Raw genomic sequence first — 2,651 nt, forward strand, 5'->3', positions numbered from 1 at the left:
CAGATTCTGCTTCGAGTTACCCCAGTTTAAATCTGGAGTAGTTGCACTGAATTACATTTATTTGTACCAGTGTAAGTGGGAGCAGAATCTGACTTATAATATTTACACCATCATTAAAGTCTGTGTAGAATTTGGCCTAGAGACTCGTTTGGGAATTGCACTTACTTACTTGATGCATCTGCTTGAATTTCTCTCTGTGAATACATAATGATCATACAAACAGACTGGCCTAGATTCTCAGCTTGACCTGGTATCTGCTGTCTGTAACAGTCTGCCACGACTGAACCCAAGCTGGTTAGCGCTTCCTCATTCTGCGGCAGCTGTAGGCCAATCTTGTATAGAGCAGCTGTATATTGCAGGCTGACTATGGCCTCCAAAGGCCTAGCTACCTGATGAAAATAGCTGGAGTGCAACAGAGTTCTCCTAACACCAACTGAGGGTTTTCAGTCCCTGGAAAAATCATGGAGCAGGTCCTCAAGGAATCAATTATGAAACATTTAGAGGAGAGGAAAGCGATCAGGAACAGTCAGCATGGATTCACGAAGGGGAAGTCGTGCCTGACTAACCTAATTGCCTTCTATGATGAGATAACTGGCTCTGTGGATGAGGGGAAAGCAGTGGATGTGTTATTCCTTGACTTTAGCAAAGCTTTTGATACGGTCTCCCACAGTATTCTTGCCACCAAGTTAAAGAAGTATGGGCTGGATGAATGGACTGTAAGGTGGATAGAAAGCTGGCTAGATCGTCGGGCTCAACGTGTAGTGATCAATGGCTCCATGTCTAGTTGGCAGCCGGTTTCAAGCGGAGTGCCCCAAGGGTCGGTCCTGGGGCCGGTTTTGTTTAATATCTTTATTAATGATCTGGAGGATGGTGTGGACTGCACCCTCAGCAAGTTTGCAGATGACACTAAACTAGGAGGCGTGGTAGATACACTAGAGGGTAGGGATCGGATACAGAGGGACCTAGACAAATTAGAGGATTGGGCCGAAAAAAACCTGATGAGGTTCAACAAGGACAAGTGCAGAGTCCTGCACTTAGGACGGAAGAATCCCATGCACTGCTACAGACTAGGGAACGAATGGCTAGGTAGCAGTTCTGCAGAAAAGGACCTAGGGGTCACAGTGGACGAGAATCTGGATATGAGTCAACAGTGTGCCCTTGTTGCCAAGAAGGCTAACGGCATTTTGGGCTGTATAAGTAGGGGCATTGCCAGCAGATCGAGGAACGTGATCGTTCCCCTTTATTCGACATTGGTGAGGCCTCATCTGGAATACTGTGTCCAGTTTTGGGCCCCACACTATAAGAAGGATGTGGAGAAATTGGAAAGAGTCCAGCGGAGGGCAACAAAAATGATTAGGGGTCTGGAGCACATGACTTATGAGGAGAGGCTGAGGGAACTGGGATTGTTTAGTCTCCAGAAGAGAAGAATGAGGGGGGATTTGATAGCAGCCTTCAACTACCTGAAGGGGGGTTCCAAAGAGGATGGAGCTTGGCTGTTCTCAGTGGTGGCAGATGATAGAACAAGGAGCAATGGTCTCAAGTTGCAGTGGGGGAGGTCCAGGTTGGATATCAGGAAAAACTATTTCACTAGGAGGGTGGTGAAACACTGAAATGCGTTACCTAGGGAGGTGGTAGAATCTCCTTCCTTGGAGGTTTTTAAGGCCCGGCTTGACAAAGCCCTGGCTGGGATGATTTAGCTGGGAATTGGTCCTGCTTTGAGCAGGGGGTTGGGCTAGATGACCTCTTGAGGTCCCTTCCAACTCTGATATTCTATGATTCTATGATACATCAGGGAATGCCCAGCTGGGGAAATCCAGTTGCTTTCAGTGAATTTAAAATAAATCTGTTAATTAGTCTCAGAGTTAAAACTAATTAAAAACTGTGCCCTTTAAGAACTGTAGCATTATCTGTGTCAGTCAATTCCTTGTCCTAAAACTTAATAATGGGGTAACGTTAATAAATGAAAGTGCCTTGTCTTGGCTATGTTTTGACAGTGGGATAGCTGTGTGTTAATTACCCCTCAGTAAAAACACACCTTATTTATTGTCAGTGAAGACATAGCCTTAAGTGAAACCCTGTAGTGACACTGTAAGTGGTACTGGGTCTACAAAGCCTGACCATTTTCCATTTATCTTCATTATACAGAACAAAAATTCTGGAGAGAAGACAGGCTGGTTACTATGGATGACATGGTTTGCTGGAGCATCATACAATTTTGGTTAAAACAATTTCCCTTCTGAGGTCTGGAAGAGCAGCTTTTGCATGGAAAAAATGGAGTCAGTACAGTTTGTAGCCACTGTCCCACTTAATATGCTTCTGAGTCAATAAAAGCTAGAAATACAACAGATCGCACATGCCACCTAGATGGTGGCTATGGATGCATAATAAACAAATATGATTCTTTTTTAAAGGAGAAATCCCTCATGATCCAGTTATAGCCCTGGCTGCAAGGGTAGTTAAGTACTGGAACAAATTACCTAGGGAGGTTGTGGAGTCTCCGTCACTGTCAATATTTAAGAACGGGTTAGAGAAACACCTGTCAGGGATGGTGTAGTTAATACTTAGTTCTGCCTCAGTGCAGGGGACTGGACTCTATCTTTTGAGGTCCCTTCCAGTCCTACATTTCTATGATTCTATAGCAATTGGATTCA

General features: G+C 44.7%; 1 protein-coding gene across 3 annotated transcripts in view; it reads left to right on the forward strand.

Moving 5' to 3' along the window:
• The window catches only part of FGL1 (fibrinogen like 1), a 68,571-nt gene extending 66,182 nt beyond the window's left edge, over positions 1-2,389 (forward strand). Inside the window, exon 10 of one of the 3 annotated variants that reach the window (XM_034771170.1) lies at positions 2,146-2,389. In XM_034771170.1, the coding sequence (XP_034627061.1) occupies positions 2,146-2,223 (78 nt within the window). In that variant the 3' untranslated portion in view covers positions 2,224-2,389. The remainder of the gene's footprint in view (positions 1-2,145) is intronic. The other 2 variants (XM_034771169.1, XM_034771171.1) reach the window with 2 other exon arrangements.
• Positions 2,390-2,651: the final 262 nt, after the last annotated feature.

This window comes from Trachemys scripta, chromosome 5, assembly GCF_013100865.1.
Source record: "Trachemys scripta elegans isolate TJP31775 chromosome 5, CAS_Tse_1.0, whole genome shotgun sequence".
Classification (NCBI taxonomy): Eukaryota; Metazoa; Chordata; order Testudines; family Emydidae; genus Trachemys; species Trachemys scripta.